This window comes from Nicotiana attenuata, chromosome 10, assembly GCF_001879085.1.
Source record: "Nicotiana attenuata strain UT chromosome 10, NIATTr2, whole genome shotgun sequence".
NCBI lineage: Eukaryota > Viridiplantae > Streptophyta > Magnoliopsida > Solanales > Solanaceae > Nicotiana > Nicotiana attenuata.
The window spans coordinates 3,514,638-3,534,737 of record NC_031998.1 but is presented as its reverse complement, the minus strand read 5'-3'; the positions used below and the strand labels follow the sequence as shown (position 1 = coordinate 3,534,737).

Genomic DNA, 20,100 nt, shown 5'->3' with positions numbered 1-20,100 from the left:
AGGCTATTTTAGGGAGACCCTCAGCTCAGAGACAATAGATCCGTAACCATAACAGAAACCAGAAAAATAGTATCAGCATCGTAAAATACAACAAATAAATGGAAAGGCCAAAAACTGAAAGACAGCAACATCAACAACAAAACAAAACAAAAATATAAAACAAAAATTAAAAAATTGTGAAACACAACAAATATAGAATTTAAATAAAATACTAATTGATCTTAATACTATATTCAAAAAAACATTAAATTGAAAGTTACTTATACTTTCTTTTGGACCCCAAAGAAAACTGGATAAACAAAATCCTAATTCTTCATTTTATGTATGTTATCTTCTGAACTCTGAGAAAATAACATGAATATTCACTCTGTAGTCTGTACTATACATTGTTAAATAACAAACTAAACAGCTGAATATCCAAAAACTACCTTAGCCAGTTCAATAGACCCTTGTGGTCCGGCTCTTCTCCGGACCCCGCATATAGCAGGGGCTTAGTGCACCGAGCTGCCCGTTTTACCCTAGCCAGTTCAAGATACACTACCCCTGTAGTTCTAAATCAAAAAGACTATTCTTTCGGTTCAGATATTCCAGTTACAACAAAAGAGAGGTACAAACAACAAGTGTTTGCAAAATCAAAACCTACTCATCTCGAACTGCCCGCCGTTACAGGATGCAACATAGAGCCAAAGATGGACCTACGGCGACCAGCTGAACCTGTATCGTCTCTACTTGGAGAAACTACTTCCATTTTTCTCCTTTTCTTGTTTACAGAACCTTCACTATGCGAGCCACGCATGGCAGCCATTAATTGTTGACCTCTTGACCCTGGAATTCTTTTCTTGATTAGAGATAACGCCTGTTTTCTTTCCAAGTCCTGATCTTGATCCTTCTGAGATTGGATTTTGCAAGAAACCGGATCTGCTAATGCTAGATGGCCACGAGGAATGGCGAAAGTGTTTTCTGCGAATGCAAACCAATTATTTAGCACTATGCTTTTCCTATTTAATAAGGCAATGGCATGGACTAGCAAATAAATAAGGGGCTGTTTCGTTCACATACTAGTTATGCAGGGACTAGAACATACTCAGTGTAATCCCATTAGTGGGATTTGGGGAGAGTAGTGTGTACGCTGACCTTATCCCTACCCTACAAAGGTAGAGAGGCTAATTCCGATAGACCCTCACTAGTTATGCGAGGACTATAAACAAAAATGAAAGAATTATTTATACAGTTATTAATAATGAAGGAATTGTTTTTATCAGATTTACTTATTTTAAAGGCATTTTTGTCTTCACATAATTTAAAGCCAGACTCCTAATACACATACTTTTATTCCACATTCTTTCTCACAAAAATTAATACATAGATTCTTGCATAATTTAATGCAATTTACTTATTAAAACCAAGAAAATGCTGCATTAGATATGCGGCAATTACTTTTTCTCATGCGACTAACCAAATATAGCACTAGTTATGTGTCAATTATATTTTTTCTTATGCAGCCAATTAAACAACGCATTATTTAATGCCGATTTTATGCCGAGATTAATTATGCCAATACAATCAACCAAACGAATCCTAAAAGTAGAAGATGAGTTTACCTGGGGGATCATCTCGGTATATCTCTGGACTTGGAGATCTAGACGGTGTCTTGGGAATAAGAGTTACACTTCTTTTGGTCACACCAATGTCCCGAGTACAGTTTTCTTCATGCATTGAAGGTAAAAACACTTCATCCACTTCATCTACATGGGAATCCAGAGAGTTCATCACACCAGCTAGTCCTGGAGTAGACGTCTGCTCAGTATCCTTTGATTCACTCTCCTCAACCTTTTCGAGGTCAGGTTTAGGAGATGCTTCATCTGCAGCATTATTGGATTCACTGACACTGCAAGCAAGATCATTTGGCATGCGCGGAGAAGCTATGGAGATAGCATCCGCATTATCTAGAACAGACTTGGGAGAAGTATTAAATATGGACGGATCTATGAAGGGCTTTTTCATTTCGACAAAATCTGAAAACCACGGAGTGCCTCTCTTTGCATAGAACATAATATATGCCTCCTCTTCCAAAACAAGATCTTCTTGAACCCGAAATACCTATGACAATCAAATAAAAATATCAAGTTAGTTGTCGTAATGCTTATATGGATTAGTCCTAACTCCTACGCTAAAAATCTGTGGATTAGTCGTCCCCCCATAAATATTCAGAAATTTTACACAATCTATGGATTAGTCCTATGCTAAGCCACATATAACAGAGAACATTGTTTCCAGTATGCTATTTACCTCTGAGTCATCAAATTTGTACCATTCATCTGGTGCAGAACGAATGAAGCTGTAATAATGCCCTGAACAGGATGAAAACCCGCTATGCACTATAACTGCATAGAGATCGTACTTCATTTCTTCCTGTTGAGATAAGGGAAAGTTAGACTAACATCATGTTACTGCATACATAGAACAACTTAAATTCCTCTATCAAAAAATAAGGCTAACTCCTAGCGTAGGTTCACATAAGTAACAGATACTCACATTAGCAATTTGGTTGCTACCAGTATAAGGAAGCAAGTCCAATTCCAGTGGAAATGAAACATGTTTGTCAACCTTCTCAACAAAAGAACCATCATTTTCAAATCTCTTCAAATGGAAGGCAGCGACAGAAGGGACCTTATCGAGCACAAGCTGCTTCTCGATTGACACTTGTTCCTTACATTTTTCACATGAAAACTTTATCTCTGGATCATCAATTTTCTCAACTTTTGTGAAAGACTCCAAAGCTTCAGGTAAACTGTCAACATCCTTAATCTCCAAACTTAGGTCAATTAGAGGCTCATAAGTGTCCGAGCAGTGACCACAATTGCAACAGCACAACTGCAATTCGAGAAAGCCAGTTTAACAATGTTGATTCATATTCGCAAGCTACACATCCAGAGAACATACATGCAAAAAGGGGTGTAGGCACGTGACACCGCTTCATTTGAAGTTTTTTTGCAATATGTATGTAAAAATAATAAATAAAAATAAAATATTGGGTATAAATATAACAAATAACATTGCTTGCCGTTACAGTGATTTATTGATTTGTTCACTTTTTCAAATATTGGCACTGCTTACAAAAATTCCTGTGTTTACCGCTGCAATTTTAAATGTACGAAAACCTATTTAATCTATTCATTTTATGTTCAAAGCAATTAAAAAAAAAAGAATAAGATAGTACTCTTGTATGCTTACTTTGCTGACAAGGCGACCACCAAAGGCCTGCTTCACAATGTTGTCACTTTCCGATGGTGCCCTGTCTTTCAGCCCTGAATCATTACAACAGCTTTCAAGTCTATCCAGAAAACATTGGAGGAATTCATGAGCATCTTCTTGTTGGAACCTATGAAAACTGGATGAAAAATCTGATATTTTCACAAAGTTAAGGACTACAAAGAAATATTGGGTACAACGTTGGCTCAAAGGCACGAAGCACACAAGCAAGCTTTTTCAATTATTGTGAAAAAGGAAAAGAAAGAGAAACTTGAACGTATCATAGTCTACAGTACTATAACAAAAGTCAAGCCAATTTCGTGTAATCTGGTAAAGAGCATAGCTCTTAGAAGAAATTGTAAGGCATGCACAAGCACAATGAAATAACATAACAAAAAACATCAGAGTAGCAAACATCTAAGCAGTGAAATAGATATACACCTGCACGTATGGAGCTAGGATTTCAACTCTATGGGTTCTGGATTTTAGAACGACAACCTCAAGTGTTAATAATTGGGTTCTAAATTTAATATTTGTATATATGTAGTGAATTTCTTAACACAAATATATTATTTGAGCAAAAGATATTGCATTCGACCGAACCCACCTACAGGTTTCTAGCTCCGCTCTTGTATGCTAGAAGGAAATATTTTATTAAATGTCAAACAAGACATGAGAAAGGATACGGTTCAAATTGTTAACAAGTTTCCACGGCGAGACAACACCACCCTCAGAGGCCAATGAAAGATCAATAAGCTCCCTAAAAGCACAAAGTACGCAGAATCCTCTAAGGTAACCTGCAACAAATATACATAAACAAGAAATGATAATCAGCACTGATAATAAACAAAGAAAAAGCCACTCCAAATTAAAAAGCAGAAACTTTTTTAATCAAATACACTGAAATAACTCAAAGCAGCTTAAAACAAAGGCAAATTCTGTGTTAGTCCTTACTATCACATGGCGATGTATGATCATTCGACGTAAGGAGCTGAAGCAAAGGCACTGTGTGCATGAAAGATTGCAAAACCGCATTTAGAAAGCATGTGTTGCCTAAATTAGCAAGTCCAGCACCCTAATAACAGCCAATAACAAAAGGAGAAGAAAAACAGTGAGTTCAGAGGAGCATAAATGAGATTTTATTTGAACTCATGGCATGCACATAATCCTGAATAGATACAAGTATTTAGTATTGGAAAAAAAGTAAGACTGGATAAGAGGAATGATGAAAAGAATTCATATAGCCGAACCAACTAGTTTGATAATGTGTTAATTGATTGAAATGTTTTATACATACAAGAACCACTAATTTGCCTTAAAAGACAAACTATTTAGTATTGGAATAAAATAGGCGTGAACAAAACAAAACAACTATAATGAGTTTTATATAACCAACCACCAATTAGCTTGAGATTGAAATGTAATTGATTGATCGAGATATCATACAAATAGAGTAATGCCTAATTTATCTTAATAAATACTCCCTCCGTTTCAATCTATTTCTTTTTTAGTCCATGACACCTTTCTAGATTTAGAAATAATTTAATTTAGACTTCACATTTTACCGTTAATGAGAAGTTTATATCTATGTCAATATTTTATTAAATGCATGAAGCCCCTTAGCAAAATAATCATTCACTTTTTTTAACCTTTAAAATGTAAACCCTGAATATTAGAAAAATAATTAAATTATAATTTTATCCAATATAAATTCTATTTTTCTTTTCTTTAAAAAAATATATTGGATAAAATTGTAATTTAATTAGTTCCCTAATATTTAAAAAATTTAAGATCACCTAAAAATTTGGTTATTAAAGTATTTCTTATTTGAACTATGTAAAAAGTCCTAATATAGGACTAAAAATTCATCAAGACTTTATTATCACTATACAATAAAATCAATAAAAATTTATGATGTTAGTCAAGTATGGCATATTTTGGTAAGATTCTTCCGTAGAATTCGGTAAAATAGTGACGACAAAACTAATTTTGTCTATAATTGGTTCTATCACTAGTTTAGAGGTTTAAAAATCTTTTTGAATCACATTTGTTCAATCAGATTATGAGGAATGTATTGCGCACTTGTGTGTTTAGTTCCTTCTAGTTTACCTTTGACCTATATATATATATATATATATATATATATATATATATATATATATATATGAACTCTATCATATTTTTATATTAAATTTCAATTTGTTTCATATTAAAATATTTTTTATTTATCAATTTTTGCATAATAATTTAAATCTAAACTCAATAATTAGAACAAATGACAACTATATTTATGGAGTAATGAGAATAGAAAACTCAACCACTTAGCAAAACCAAATTGGATTATCGTTTAAATGTCATGTATTTTTTTGTGTTGTATTTTCACAGGAAAATACACGAATATCTTGTAATAATATAATTATTACATGAAAATTAAGATTTTTTAATGATATGAATTGTATGTATAAGTGTTTAAAGTATTTTTAGATTATAAATAATTTGAGTGTCACGAGTATTGTTTACATACTAATCAAGAGCTGAACAAAGCTGAATTTTCAAATGTGATAAACGATAAGAATAACCGAGTCATTTTCTTATTTTCATAATATGTTATGACTTTTAAATCAACAAAATTTTGTTTTCCTTATTAAATCATTTCCTTTAATGTTAGGTGTTTTATAATGCTTATTAATTATGAGTACGAGCAAATGGTTGACATTCGTGATAAATATCGCATTCATAGTAAGATTTTTTTCGTTACAAAGTCATTCAAATGATAAAAGAGAATATATCAACAACATTATTCGAAAATAAAGTGAGATAACATCAAATCAGTTGGACTCGAGTAGTGTTTCACTAAAATGTTACTAGCGAATAAATTTAATTACTTAACTATACTTCTATTTTATAACTCAAAAAAAAACATAAAATGTGTATGTTGAAAAATATATATTTTAAACACTATTGTAATGATTATATGAATACACTTCAAATCTGCATGAAACATCAATAGACTTTTATACCTTTGCAGAGTTATATCACATTGTACATTTTGCGTTGGATAAATAATAATAAGCATTAATTTATCCCTTACCCTTCCTAACAATCATTTTATTTTTTCTAGAAACAAATAGTTGGGCTAAAATAATACCCAGCCAATAAATTCTCCGCATTCTAACTAAAAGTAACAACTTAGGTCTACTAATGTTTTTTGTATATTTTGTTTGAGTTCCAATATGAAAAAGATGAAATTCATATTAGGTACTTGATAAAATAAAATTTACTTGTTAAGATCATGAAAAACATTGTATTGTTGCATCATAATAGGTTTAAGTCAACATATATTGAAGTTATAATAATGCATTAAATACTTTTGTCTGACATAGCTTTTTACGTTCTTAAGTTGGCTAAATATGATCAATATTAATTATTTTCAAGGGCTTGTGCATTTTTAAAATCTAGTATTTATAACTAAATTACATAGTTCAATAATATTTGTGATTTGATTTTATACTCATTGAGATAAAGTACACGCATAGCGTGCATATCCTAAAACTAGGTCATTGGTACATTATATTTTTTCATCATAGGATTTGCATATAACTAAATACTAAAAAAGTTTACAACTTTTAAACTAATGATTAAGCAGTTTTATGGGGTGAGTTCTTCATTGCTAAGTTTAGGATTAATGAGACATGAGTACATGTGCAACGTGCATACACTAAGATTAATCTATGTACTCACTCAAATAAGTTAATATAAATTGAAAAAATGAAAATAAATAATTAAGTATTATAACTATAGAAGAATTAACTTAAATAAGAGTCCATTCAACTACTTAAACTAAAATAATATGTGTTTGTGTGTGTAAATTGACCAATTGACAAAGTTCTTACCAGCTTAAAAGTCTGATTCTCAAAGGGCAAATCAGAGATTTCAGGCTTAATTTCCTCATCTCTTTGAAAATTCCATTCGGGCCCAATTGAGTCCAATGGCTTAATTTCTGAAGGCCATTCAGCCCAATTAGAAGACGAAGGCCCATAATCAGCAGTATCAACGGACCATTGCGAGTCCAATTGGCTTGAATCAGTAACTTTGGCCCAAGAATCAGCCCAATTAGAATCCAAATCCAAATTCTCTTCCTTCTCATTCTCAACTCTTCTGGAATCTTCTTCTGCCAAAACGTCACCATCTTTTTCCATTTCATCACTTTGCAGAGCTTGATTCGGCGAATTTGGAGACGACCCATCTAGGGTTTTTTGAAACTCAACTGAATTAACAGGTAAAGGTTGAGTTTTTAGGTTCTCCTCGAGATGGGTTTCCATTGAAATGTCAAACAAACAGATAAAAAGATAGGATTTTCTTGAAATTTTGGGGTTAAAAACTAGGGTTTTGAAGGGTAAGATTGGGGATGACCCAGCTAATATTTTGTGAAAATCGACTAATTTTAATGGTAAAGAATGAATCTTTAGGCTTTTTTACGAAATGGGTGTCCTTTAAAATGTTGAAAAAACGGAGAGAAAAGGGGTTTTCTTTGGAAAAGAAATCAAAAATTGGGTTTTGAAGGTAAGTTTTTTTGAAGATTTGAGATGGGATTTGAATTTAGATTGTTGTAATCTATGAAAGGGAAAGACAAATTTGGTAGTTATGGATTTGAAGAATGGAGGGAAATTGAAGTGGATTTGATAATTGGAGGATTTTGAAAAGGGAGGGAAAGGTGAACCGACATTTCTATCAATTGGAGGGACCTTTATGTAGCCAATGAGAGAGACAGTGGGAGTAAATTTGCCTAATGTCATTTTGTCTTTTCATATTGTGAATATAAAACAATATTATATTGGTCCAAATGGTAAAGTTATTCTTCCTTCGTTCTAATTTATGTCTAATATTTTTATTTTAATAAGTCATAAAATATTTGATATAGGATAAAACGGGACAAAGAAAGAGAAGTGTTTTTTTGTCTTCAAATGTTTCACCCCAAAAAAAAAAAAATTAAAGGGGCAGCTGGGTTTTTTTTTTTTTTTTGAAAAAGGTTCATATATGCCAGTGAACTATGCGAATTAGGACAGATATGCTCGTCGTTTATAGTTTGGCACATATATGCCCAATCCATCCAATACTTGCTCATTCATGCCCTTGGTTTAACGGAACTACTCTTTTGTCTTTCTTAAATAATTAATAAATTGTATGATAATCATATTTATTTATTTGAGTAATTTGATAATCGATTTTTTTTTGTTATACATCATCTCGGAAAGTAATCCTACTAAAAGTAGTAATTGATAATTATTTATTTTTAGTAATATAATATTCGAATTAGTTTGTGTTTTCTTCAAATATTTTACCATCTATTTTTATTTTTCTCACAATATTTTTAGTTTTCACCAATCCGTGATGAGTTGAAATCTATTTTTATACAAATGAAATAATTAGTTAATAAAAATAGATTTGTGAAAAATACAAATAGATTGTGACAAAAAATAAAAATAGATGGTAATATATTTGAAGAAAGCACAAACTAATTTGAGTATTATATTATTAAAATAATAAATAATTATCAATTACTACTTTTACTAGTATTACTTTCTGAAATGATGTATAACAAAAAAAATCGATTATAAATTACTCAAATAAATAAATATGATTATCGTACAATTTACTAATTATTTAAGAAAGTCAAAATAGTAGTTATGTTAAACCAAGGGCATGAATGAACAAGTATTGGACGGATTGGGCATATATGTGCCAAACTATTAACGACATATCTGTCCTAACTCGCATAGTTCATTGGCATATACAAGAAAATACACATGACTTCACACCATAACAAAAAAAATGACCCATGTCATTATCTTTTACCCAACCTAACCCATATTAGTATGGGATCTGAAAGCACTAGCAAATTCAAAACTTGTGTTCTTACAACAATTGCTTCTAAAAGCTATGGAGTTAAATATGTGTTCTCACAACTATTGCTTTCACTTTCTCCTCTTCTCACATCTTCTACAGGTGCTTCAAAGGGTCGTCCATCATTGTTGCTTCTTACCCCGTGTCACCTGATTACAATGTAAGAAAATTGAAGAGTGGAAGTCCACCATTGAAGGCCATTCAAAGCTTTGCTTTCGAAAATAGAACTTTTTGAGTTTGTTAGTTGTTTGGATCGAGTGTTGTTCCAATTAATTGAAAATATCAAAAGGAGTTCAAAATTTAAATTTGAAGCGATTTGGAGCAGATTTGAGCAAGATTTGAGTTAAATTTTAGAAAAGACGCAAGGAAGAAGACGAAGTCAGTTGTTTGTATAATTATGTATAATCTTGTATAATGGTGTATATCAGTGTATAAACACATCTTATACACTATTATACACATTTATACAAGAGTCGGTAGACGAACTTCTTCCACGATTTTCAGTTGCAATTCTTGTTCAAAACTAGTCCAAATTTCCATTAAATGACTTCAAGTTTTATATACGACCTCCTTATACCATTTCTAACATGTCTAAATAGCACCCACTCCAGATTTCTCACAAAATTAAATTCGAAATTTAAACTCACATGTTTAAGCTTGTTAAAAATTTAATTTTCACCATCCAAATGGATTTGGTTTGTTGAACTAATATTTGAGTCACAATTACTGATTCGAAAGTTAACTTAAAAACTTGAGCAATTTTTTTTAAAAAATTAAATAGTAATTTCTAGAACCTATTGGAGTTGGATGTTGAATCTTAGCCTATTATTTCTGGGCTAGTTGGTTGTAAATTGAAATGTGGGCTATAAAATTGAAAAGCATGGAGCTCAATTGTTCTTATGTGAAATTTTCTCTAAAATTAATATCTGAATCTGAAAATACGTATCAAGATGTTGTATTTATAATAAATATTAGGTTGTAAGGTGGGGATATTTGGAGGTTGTAGATGATGGCAATGTGTGTAGGTATGGCGGTAATGGCTGGTAGTGGACTAGTGGTGGTGGTTCACGGTGTTAATTATGCAGTGGTAGCGATTGTAATAACGAAGGTGGTTGGTGGTAGTTGTTGGTGATTATGGTAGTGGTTGCCAATGGTGATTGTAATGACAAAGGTAGTTGGTGGTAGTGTTTGGTGATCGTGGTAGCGGGTGAATGATGGTGGTGAACGTGATAATTGAGAATGTTGGTGGTGATGGTTAGTCAAAGTAAATATTATGATGGTGGAGATGGCTGGTGTGGTAGTGATCGACAGTGGTGGCTTGTGGTAGTGGTAACCATTCAGATTACAATTAAGGTTTTCATTAAGTGCAAACAGAAAAGAAAAAAAAAAGAAAGAAAAAAGAACCAGTATAACCAAACACAAATAAGTTGTTTAGGCTTGCTTTGATTTTGTGACAGTTAAAAATTTGATTTACCAAACCCAAAGTTGATTGAAGTTCAATGAAGCTATGACAATCTGACCTCTAGCATCAAGAAAACTGGGAATCACAAAAGGCTTGGCTGGCGACCCTGGTAGCAATATACACAATCGACTAAATATGCCAGGCTGATAAAGAAAATAAAATCATACACAACACAGAGAAATAGTTTTCACTAGTTTACAATTCGCATTTCACAACTCGGAGGCAGTCTAGTACACAGTAAAATGAAGCTCTACGAACCTCATCAAGAATTAAATAAAGAAAAAGAAAAACATACATAAGGAAATTTTTAATGAGACAAGACCAGCTTCCTCAAAAACCTATGAGTTCTACTCTTATTTTCATTTTCTGAAAAAATTTCATACAAATCCCGTAACCTCCAATCTTCATGACTTTAAACACAAGGTGACTTCCTCACAGGATTCTGTCTTGAAAGTCGGACATAAAGGTTGCTGCCAAGGAGCCAAGTTTCTTTCCAGTTTCTCCAGCAATATTTTTCAGAGAGGAGATGTCCTGTTGCGCCTGAAAACATAGGGAAAAAACGAAAGAGCAATCCTCTTAAAACTTGCGTATGGGAATGAAAAGCGTTTACATTTGTGTTATTATTGCTTATATACCTGGAAAGAGAGCCGGTTAATGAGATCACCAGCAGTGAGGTCCAGATCTGCTCTATCATCGTTACCAAAAAGGTCTGCACTTGAAATGGCACTTGAACCCTGAGGAATAGATAGCAACACATTTTTAGGTGCACGAGTCTGACTCATACATTTTTAGGCTAACTTATCTTTTTTCAGGTCAAGCTCAAGTAATATAGTTGAACTCGTTTAGAAACTGACACTAAAAGGACTCTTCAGACGCGGGTCAGACAAAATACACAATAAGCACAAGTTTTTTATTGACGAAGTAAATATACAATAAGCGCTAGCGGAAGCAACCCGACAGGCGAATGTAACAAGTAAATAATCAGATTAGGACTAATGCTATAAGCTGTGCAGATCATTTTAGCTTACAGATCATATTCATTTGCTGAAGTAGCTATTACAAGCTACTTCTAAATGAGATTCAAGTATTAAAAAGACCTGAGGGGGTTAACTATTCCACATTACATTGGACCAGCAGTATTTAGATAACTTGTTATGCAAATGAACATAAGCAATTATGAAGCGGACAAGCAAGACGTCAGCAAGACACCATTATCTCAAGTTATGGCAAATGGTGTTCACCATTATCTCCATAAATGGAATTTCAAGAATTATCCACCATATATCCCTCAATCAGTAAACAACATCAATAAGGTATCTTCAAAATACAGATAAATGTGGTTCTGCAACCCAAGTACTGGTAATTAATAAGTTCCATTGTAGAAGGCTCTCACAGTAACCGTTAAACAGTCTCTTTTTAACAACATACCCAGTATTATCCCATAATGTGGGGTCTGGGGAGGGTAGTGTGTACGCAGACTTTACCCCTACCTTGTGAGGATAAAGGTTGTTTTCAATAGACCCTCGGTTCAGGAAAGCCTGAGCACCACATTAATGAAAAATATAGACAAGAAGTCTCTTTTTACGTTACCACAAATTCCCAGCAAAATGATAGCATGTGAAAAAGTACGGTGCAGTAAAGGACAAAAGGGAATGGGAAGAAAAAAGGAGAACATGGGGCATATTGTTGTTGCGATAATAGTTATTTCTAATTAGTAGGACAAGACCCTAACTATCATAATGAATGAGGGAAGGGAGAGGGTTTTTCATTGTTTCCATGCTGACTGAAAATCCAGCAAGGCCCCTAAATATATGAGAATGTTAGCTACAATAAGAAAGCATACCGAGAACTTCTGCAGAGAAACTGAGGCTTCCATTTCAGCTTTGCTCTTGTCACCAAAGAATTGGGCAGAAGAAATTGCTTTTGCATTAGAAAACTTCTTCCTTGCTTCATCAGTTTCCTCAATCTGATTAAAATAGGATTTGAGTTACTGTGAAATAAACACTGCCAGTGAAGATATACTTGAAGACTACACAGAAATAACTTAGGCAAAGCGGTCAACTCATCTATCAGGAGCAAAAGAACTGAGTGAGAACAGTAAATCACAGATTAAAAGACAAATCCAACACAAATGAGGTTTAGGAAAAAGCAAAGAATATTCCAGGCAACTTAGATTTCAAAGAAAACATAGAAAAGTTGTTTCTTTTTCTTTTTCATTAGTAAGCAGACACTTGAAACTTGCACTTGCACTGGTAATGTTTAGGATGAACATTTACTTTTCTTGAATGACTAAAAAGGTAGACACACTAGCGATTTGGGTTAACCTACTGAAAATGTTTCTTCAGTGGGGAAGGGAGTGGGGCAATAAGTATGTCAAGAGTGCTAATGGGTAGTTCCATTTAAAAAGAAAAAAAGAAAAAAAGAAAAGCAAATAGACCGTTGAGAAGCATCCGAAGTTCCAAGGGCAGCAATTTTTTTTTTCAATTCAGTAACAATCCTTGTACTTATTCGCAGCGCAGGATACTGGAATAGGATTATAAAGCAATAAATCTTTCACAAATCACTGCCCCCAATCTTTCAGAAGCTCAATGGAAGGGAAACCTTCGCGCAACAATAAAAGTTGCCGCCATGACCACGAAGTCACGGGTTCAAGCCGTGGAAACAACTTTTTGTATAAATGCAAGGTAAGGCTACGTACATTAGACACAATGTGGTCCGACCCTTCCCAGACCCACATAGCAGGGGCTTAGTGCAACAAGCTGCCCTTTTTTTATTTGTATACATTAAATTGCTTATCTTGGATAGCACTTATGCAGGTTCAGAAAAACTCAAGCCTGCTTCAGATAGATCAAATGTAGAAGTATAATAGGTAATAGGATGTGAAAAAGGTATAGTCGTACCACGGAACTAGTATTCCTGGGGATATCAAGGTGAAAAATGAAGATGTTATCTATACCTTCTAACCAAGTCCGACACCACTTTCTTTCTATCTCACATATAATCATGTCAACATTCAAGTTTCACTGTAACAGTTCATTAGAATCCTCATATGATTGAAAACAAAACTAGAATACAAACTCACTTGAACTTTTGACGAATTTGAACTCGTCTTCTTTGTGAAACCACTGTCCATTCCGTAGTCCGAAAAAAAGCTGGAGGACATTGGAGGGGATACATGGTTAAGAACACGAGGGCCTCCAGGACTCATCTCAGCGGGTTGGACATTGTCCGTGTACTCGAAGCGAGATGCGAATGATGAACCAATAGTTGATGCATTACTTGTAGAATTGGAGGAAGAAACTTGAACGGGCGGTTCTTCAGGCTTCTGGTCGTAGAGACTTTCACTTGGCTGTACATCGGTAAAAGATGCTTAATCAATTAATAAACTCCAAATTGACGGAGCAAATTTGTTAAACAGCTTACTCTAAACTGCACATATAATTCTTCATTTCAGAATTAAGACTAAGAGTACCTTTTTAGTAAGTTTCCGAGCTCCAAGTCCACCACCTGGCTTACCAGATTTCTTTGCACCTATAGTTTTCCTAATTGAAGTAGTAACAACCGATTGTGATACTTTGGGCGAAGCAGGAGTTTCTTCCTTAAATGATGAGGTTTCTTTTGGAGCTTCACTAGTCTTAACTTCAGAAAATCCATTCGTACTCTGCACACCCTGAGAGGCAACAGGTGATGATGGCAAACCTGCATCCTCCGCTTTACTTTTAGCAACTTCTTTTGATAGTAATTGCTTATACAATTCAGCAGCCCTGGAGGTATACTTGGCTTCAACCTTGCCTCCATCCGTCCATCCGTGCTGCTTGAAAAAAACTTGAGCACGGTTGTTTCCACCAAAGTACATCATCTTTAACTGCTCTGGAGACCATGAATCTAAATTTGTTGATCTGCAAGAATCAATTCATCAGAGAACTGACAGCTAGTAATGCCAAAATAACAAAGAAAATGCAGAATTTATTTGTTTCCGGTTGGCCATACCCATTCCAACCTCAAAACATTACAAAAGAAAAGGGGGTGGGTCAGAAGATAACTCTCGGCCCATAATGAACATCTCAACCATGATAAAGGAAATGCAAAGCAATATTATCACCCCTCCCTTTCTCTAACACATACTAATAGATACATTTATTCAAACTCTATATTCCACTTCTGCCCTTCAACCCCCCCCCCCCCTTTCTCTTTTGAAGCAAGCACACAGACAGCAAAAATACCTCAAATCTAGCCTTCATGGCCTTCCATAATCTCCGATGGCCAATTGTTCTCATAATCAATCAAATGATCAGGTTAGGTTTAACAATGTATAGATTAATCACTAACCATGCCATTGTTGTCTTCACCTTCTTCATAAGGAAATAAAATGCTACTATTGTCTCCGCTTGACTAATATTCTGACATGCTGATGGTTAGAGGTAGGAAGGTCCAGCTACCATGGTGAGGTGAGATGAGCAACAACGAACTGACGAGGCCCAAAGTGTGATGCAATGGTCAGGCCGGTTGTTATAAAAATAACGCAGGTCAGCCAAGAAGTCCGACACGGCCATTTAGAACTTTTCCTTTTCTATTCTTCCTCGGCTTACTTTTCTGTTCTTCCTCTCTTAGATTCACCCCATTCGCAGTGTCATTTGAAAAAAAATAGCAGTGACAATATATAATATGAAGAACTAGCATGCACCCAAGGGTGTGGCCTAGTGGTCAATGAAGTGAGAAGAGAATCATGAGGTCTTATATTCAAATCCTAGTAAAGCCAAAAAACCAATAGGTGATTTCTTCACATATGCCCAAGCCTTGGTAGGCAGAGCCCACCTGGTACATGTGCTAGTGGAGGTAAGCAAGTACCCGGTGGAATAATTAAGGTGCATGCAAACCGGCCCCGACGTGGAATAATTGAGGTACGTGCAAACTGGCCCCGACACCACCGTTATCGGAAAAAATGTGAAAAACTAGTCGTGGATGAAAAGAGAAGGCTTCATTCACACCCTCCTCCAAAGAAAGAATATGGGTTTTTCCATGAGAAGGAAGAAAATGTGTAGAGAATAAAAATAGCCAGATTATGATGGCTCACTTTGTCGGTTTTGTCAACCATGATAGGTAGGGCACTGCAAGTAACACAAGAAAAATCTTTCTCTTTCTCTAATAATCAAAAAATTCCCGAGTGCCAATGGCACACGGTTCGGAACTCGGTAGATAAAGGGGTCACCTTCTGACCTTTTCCACTTAAACACCAAGCTTTTGTCCGCTACGAGATTCAAACCCGTGGCATGCACCTAATCCATACATCAAACATCGCGCTCTTACCACTAAACCAAAGCCCTTGGAGCAAACACATGAAGTCTCTTAAGGTGGTCATACCAATTGTTATGCAAAATGAAGTTGTTGTGGCAAAATGTAAAACAGAGATGACAACAGGACCCTTCATGTTTTAAAAGGCAAGGTATTTTATTATTAAAAGCACTAAGATAGTGCATGGTACAAGGATATATAGAGAAACACAGCATCGCTTAACTATGCAAGCAGCTCAAATAGTCTAACACTTCATCTATGGCGTATATGACATTAGTCTTGCTTCAACAATAAAAAAGCTAAAAACTACGCATTTCAGTTGCTAACCTGTCTTTCTTCTATATTCAAACCATCTATTGTTTCTCTCTTTTGCAATAAACCTAGATTATGCAAAGTGGAATAGACATCCACAGTGACCTACTATGTTCCTTTTTCCTTCTTCAATAATCTGAATTTTAACCAATCTGCAAGAACCATTCCCCGGACACTAATTGGTAAGTGAATCGACTTCTATGTGAAGATTTGTTGATTACCTTTAAATGCTGCTAACATAACACCATTCATTCTCCCTCAGTTTTTCTTGAGGTTAAGGTTCCTCTTATCCACTAAACCGGCAAACTTAAATGAAGATAATGCTTTCAAACCAGAAACTGCGGGAACGGTATTGTATAAGAAACACATATGGGATTCATACTACATCGTCCATATTCGCATCCCATTGGCAGCTTCGAAGAGGTCATATATCAATTCTCTTACATAGAAGAAAGGGGTCTGCGCACCAATATCCGCCATAAAAGGAAATCATGTGGTGTTGGCCATTTCCTGTTCAAAATTTATGGTTTGCTTCAATGGCAATCGAATACGGAGCATAAGATTAATGTCCTAAGCTCAATTCATAATCAAGATTGTCCGACACATATTCATCAAAAGATGCAATCTTTTGACACGTGCTCATGCAATTGCAATATTGAGTAATGGGAGGAAAACATATCTATCAACCACCACCAAAAACTCCGACCACGTGTAACTCCAAAAACCACACATCAAGGAGAGAAAACAAAGCAAGATAGTTGAGAAACCAATGGATTTCACTGCATCTAGCCCAATGGCCGCTCGTCCACATATTCTACAATTAGGAGGAATTTAGGGCCTAGGACCATGCCAGATGATTAGATCTTTAATATGCTTTCATCATTAGCTTAATTCTTTTCATATTATAGAATCCGTTCCCTTATATCAAAGACCATTGCCTAATCACCTCGTAAGGAACGCTTAACTTAGTAAAAATATTTTAAAATTTCAACGTCCAATAACATAGACGAATTCAGGATTTAGAATCAAGTAGAATACCATTGCACCCCACTACTCCTATTATAACTGCATACATAAATAAATTTCAACAACATATAACTTGACAAGACCATAGGCGGTCAGGATTTGAAGTTTAAAGGTGTGGGTTTAGGCCATTTTGAGTTAATGGATTCTAAATTAATAATTTATTCATATTAAGTGGATTTCTTAGGAAACATACATGGCTTGGGCCAAAACTTCTGAGTTCTTACCACACCCGTACACCGAACCAGGGCGGAGCTAGCCCTTTGAGTACGGGTTCGGTTGAACCCGGTAACTTTTGTCCAAACCCTTCATTTGTCTTAAAAAATTATTGAATTATGTATAAATTGCTAATTTAGATTTCAGTAACTTAAAAGAATCAGAATACTGAACCCATAAATTTCAAATCCTGGCTCTGCTTCTTCCCCGAACTGTACATCTGCCCATGCTCAAGACAGCGGATCCGAACGTACCTCAGTCCACATTTTAAATCAGCCACTTATTTATAAGGAAGAAGTCACGGCTTCTAACCTGTTGATTCTAATGATTTCAATATTTCTAATCATTTTTTCCATATTTTTATAAAACCTAAAAATCATGCCTTATACAACTCCTACGAACAAAATCCACTCATATGTCACCATGAAAACAAATTATCAAGCTAAAAATCAGCTCACGAATCCAGAAACAAAAATAAGAGTAAAAAATCAAACTTTAAAACATACCTAACAAAACTGATGTGAACACCAAGGCTACGATGTGTCGCCGAACAATCAATACACAAGAAGATCCCATACGTAACCGACGCCCACGTAGGATTCTTCGCATTGCAATCAAAACACATCTGATAAAATAAAAAAAAAATAAAAAGGCAAAAGCCGACTTAGATCGCTCAGAAACTACAATTTACTCAGCAAAAACACTAGATCTAAATCAGATCTCACAGTTTTCAATCGCTTCAAACGAAAAAATAGATAAAAATTCAAATAAGATAAATTTTCGATCAAACCAAAAAAAAAATCGATGAATTAAGATTTAAACCTTGTTGTCGGGCTTGGCCTTGAGCTTGCGAAAAACGGCGTTTTTGTCGGTGAAGTTATCGGAAGACATGGCTGTTAAGAGAGAAAATGTAGAGAGAGAAAGAGAGAGAGAATGAAGTTCCGAGAGGAGGAGGATGTGTTAGAGAGAGAGAAGCCTCCTCAAGGAACGTACAGAAATGAGAAAACAGAGAGGAAACACACGAAAACAGTGAGAAATATCTGTGACCGCTAACTGTTAACAAATGGGAAAAAGCGAAATTAGGGGTCGTTTGGTTTTGAAACCAAAACAGGGAGTTTAATATGGAAAAAACTTAGTTTCCAAGATAACCGAAATTTAGTTATTTTATGTAAATATAAAATTTAAACAAAAATACCTTTAAAAATTCCAAAATATTCCGGCATAATGTGCTTGAATTCCAACATATTATGCGGAAAGTTTATATGCAGGAGCTCCATAATCCCGCATATTATATTAGAACTTTTCGTGTTTTCGCAAATCAGTAGCTATTTTTCAATAAATTTGCAAACACTGACTATTTTTTGATTACCGGTCCAAAAAGTGGCTAGCCGAGCTATTTTCACGTTTAATATAGAGATTAGTAATATTAGGGTGATTGGCAAGAAAGGCCCGTAAGATGCTGATCTTAGCCTAATGTCTCTAAAATTAGTGATATTTAAAAAATAGCGCCCAGACCCATACACAATTATCTTCCGTGTTTTCAATTGGATTAGTAGAGTTTATATTATATTCACTCTACATATTTGTTAAGTTGTTCATCAATGTCTACCACATTAATATGACTTTGTTTTTTAAAGATTTTATCTATCAAATTGGTTGAGTTTATGTTATATTCACTTTACCTATCTGTTAAGTTATTCATTGAAGTCTACCCGGTTTGCATAAATTTTTGTATTATTTTAATAATGTATTCTTCGAATTTGCAACTTCAATTTCGATCAAACAGTCCAAATCTGCTTCGAATGATCTCAAATTTTTTTTTTTAAAAAAATTTCAAATACCAACAAAAATAATTCTCAATTACTAATTTAGTTATAATACCAAATCAAAAAGATCCACTTTGTCTTCTTCTACATTTTATGGTCCAACAATAAAGTTTTGAGCTTTTTACAGTAAATCACTAAATTGATCTTTAAACTAAAAATTTAAGCATAAATGATGAATATTGAAAAGATTTTAATAATAATGAATCATTAACTTTCAACTTTACACCATGAAATAAGAATTTCAAACTTTAAATATAAAAGAACTATGTAGTTTAAGTGAAAAACGGAGTTATTTTGATCAAATCGTCAAAAACTAAACATTCCACCAAGATCAGTCTATTGAGACATGTCGTGTAATTTTCTGGTAATATAATTGTATGTAGTGATTATTTCCTATTTTTTAATTAAACGTTTGGTTCTTTGTGTTAAGACTAGGATATATTCGATATTCATGTTATATTAGGTATAAAATAGTAGTGCATTAATTGATGTATTAAACTATTCCCAGAATAGATATGTAAAATTCAAAGTACAAAGCAAACATTATAATGTTTCAGTACCTCTAAAATTATCCCTTTTTCGCTTTTTGATATTAAATTATAGTGAATTTTATTAAATTCAAAATTATACTATGATTATCTTATTTATATATGGAAAATATTATAACTTACCGCACTTCTTTTGTGTAATTTCTGGATATTTGAATTGTAATAAAAACTGAACTAATTTAGTCTGATTTAATAAAGATGCAGAGATTCATGTACATAAATATGCCCTCGGATTCAGGGTCAGATTTAGTGTATAAATCATGAA

The 20,100-nt window shown here is 34.2% G+C and overlaps 2 protein-coding genes across 2 annotated transcripts; both read right to left on the bottom strand.

The window, feature by feature from the left end:
• On the bottom strand, nt 295-8,016 carry LOC109232916 (ubiquitin carboxyl-terminal hydrolase 21-like). Its single transcript, XM_019398609.1, has 8 exons — nt 7,146-8,016; nt 4,207-4,327; nt 3,939-4,049; nt 3,235-3,404; nt 2,536-2,874; nt 2,290-2,412; nt 1,602-2,100; nt 295-960 (listed from the first exon to the last, which is right to left on the bottom strand). Exons 1-8 carry the CDS (start codon nt 7,572-7,574, stop codon nt 644-646), a joined length of 2,109 nt encoding a protein of 702 aa, XP_019254154.1. The 5' UTR covers nt 7,575-8,016; the 3' UTR covers nt 295-643.
• On the bottom strand, nt 10,766-18,551 carry LOC109232915 (probable ADP-ribosylation factor GTPase-activating protein AGD8). The gene is made up of 7 exons (XM_019398608.1): nt 18,284-18,551; nt 17,968-18,086; nt 14,091-14,517; nt 13,701-13,967; nt 12,462-12,584; nt 11,254-11,352; nt 10,766-11,158 (listed from the first exon to the last, which is right to left on the bottom strand). Exons 1-7 carry the CDS (start codon nt 18,350-18,352, stop codon nt 11,051-11,053), a joined length of 1,212 nt encoding a protein of 403 aa, XP_019254153.1. The 5' UTR covers nt 18,353-18,551; the 3' UTR covers nt 10,766-11,050.

Coding starts and splice junctions, on each gene's coding strand:
- LOC109232916 (XM_019398609.1), bottom strand. CDS start 7,574: ATGGAAACCCATCTCGAGGAGAACCTAAAAACTCAACCTTTACCTGTT. Junction 4,328..7,145: donor AGAATCAGACTTTTAAGCTG/GTAAGAACTTTG, acceptor GGCTGTTATTAG/GGTGCTGGACTTGCTAATTT. Junction 2,101..2,289: donor ACAAATTTGATGACTCAGAG/GTAAATAGCATA, acceptor TGATTGTCATAG/GTATTTCGGGTTCAAGAAGA.
- LOC109232915 (XM_019398608.1), bottom strand. CDS start 18,352: ATGTCTTCCGATAACTTCACCGACAAAAACGCCGTTTTTCGCAAGCTC. Junction 14,518..17,967: donor GTTCACATCAGTTTTGTTAG/GTATGTTTTAAA, acceptor TGATTCTTGCAG/ATCAACAAATTTAGATTCAT. Junction 12,585..13,700: donor CAAATTCGTCAAAAGTTCAA/GTGAGTTTGTAT, acceptor TATTTTAATCAG/ATTGAGGAAACTGATGAAGC.